At 36.0% G+C, this 1,300-nt stretch overlaps 1 protein-coding gene across 3 annotated transcripts in view; it reads left to right on the top strand.

The window, feature by feature from the left end:
* LOC106880157 (proton-coupled zinc antiporter SLC30A2) overlaps nt 1–1,300 on the top strand; it is a 57,277-nt gene that overhangs the window by 45,257 nt on the left and 10,720 nt on the right. For all 3 annotated transcript variants that reach the window (XM_014929994.2, XM_014929995.2, XM_014929993.2), the window contains exon 4: nt 506–652. In XM_014929994.2, coding sequence (XP_014785480.1) covers nt 506–652 — 147 coding nt within the window. The remainder of the gene's footprint in view (nt 1–505; nt 653–1,300) is intronic.

Genomic DNA, 1,300 nt, shown 5'->3' with positions numbered 1-1,300 from the left:
ATCAAGTAAAAGAATATATATATATATATGTATGTCTCTGTGTGTGTGTGTATGTGTTTGTCCCCGCCAACACCGCTTGACAACCGATGCTGGTGTGTTTACGTCCCCGTAACTTAGCAGTTCGGTAAAAGAGACCAATAGAATAAGTACTAGGCTTACAAAGAATAAGTTCTAGGGTCGATTTGCTCGACTAAAGGCGGTGCTCCAGCATGGCCACAGTCAAATGACTGAATCAAGTAAAAGAATATATATATATATATGTATATATATATATATATATGAGTTAAATCGCTATCTGTGAAATTGGAAATGTTAATACATTGCATTACAGTTTGCATTTACTCAGAGTCAATGGAAATGTATTGGCTCTGACTCTAACAACCCAATAATTACTTCTGACTCCATGACTCCAGTTCTGAATTCTCAGTCTTGTGCAGATCTTCTTAACATGTTAATGTGGATGTAAAAATTCTACCAAAACTAAAGGTATTTTGTTTAATTTTAGGTGGTTATTTAGCTGACAGTCTTGCAATTATGACAGATGCTGCGCACCTTCTCACAGACTTTGTCAGTTTTATTATTAGTTTACTCTCAGTTTACTTGGCATCACGACCAGCTACAAAGAAATATAGTTTTGGATGGCACCGGGCAGGTTAGTATGCGCATTTTACTATTTTCCTTCTTTTGTAAATAATTTTTCCAGTTTTCTAATTGCCATGTATGACATATTTCTTTAGGTCATTAAGTTTATAAATCCTTATTTTGAGTATTGAAGAATTAAAAAGGAACATACATGAATCTGAATTACCTAACTGAAAACCTATGTTGTCACATAGCCAAAATATCTTCAAATCACACTCAGCTTCAGCTCTCTTGATAAAAAGAGAACATTGAAAATGATGGGAGTGCACAGTGGATAATGAACAAAAAAAGACAGGATTGTACCCAACTGGATCTAAACAACACCTGGAAAGTGCATGATGAAATGCAAGAAAATTTTGGAGATGGAATTGTATAATAAATGTCAGTTGGAAAGTGGGATAAATGTATAAGATTGGACACCTCTGAAGGATGACCCCAAGAGATTTTTTTTCCTGTGAAATTATGGGATGAAGATGAGAACATAAATCATTCCAATGTTGAGAAAACATGAAAGAGATGCACAAAAACCAGCTGACATGTTTTTTCCCAAGTTTTGTCTGAGTTTTCCTCTAAATTTAACCAGCCACACACACACACACACACACACGCACGCACACGCACACGCACACACCTACCTCTCTCTCTCTCTCTCTCTCTC

The sequence above is a fragment of the Octopus bimaculoides genome, chromosome 4 (assembly GCF_001194135.2).
Source record: "Octopus bimaculoides isolate UCB-OBI-ISO-001 chromosome 4, ASM119413v2, whole genome shotgun sequence".
Classification (NCBI taxonomy): Eukaryota; Metazoa; Mollusca; class Cephalopoda; order Octopoda; family Octopodidae; genus Octopus; species Octopus bimaculoides.
Note: the sequence above shows the minus strand (reverse complement) of the source record. Positions and strands in the feature narration are given on the sequence as shown.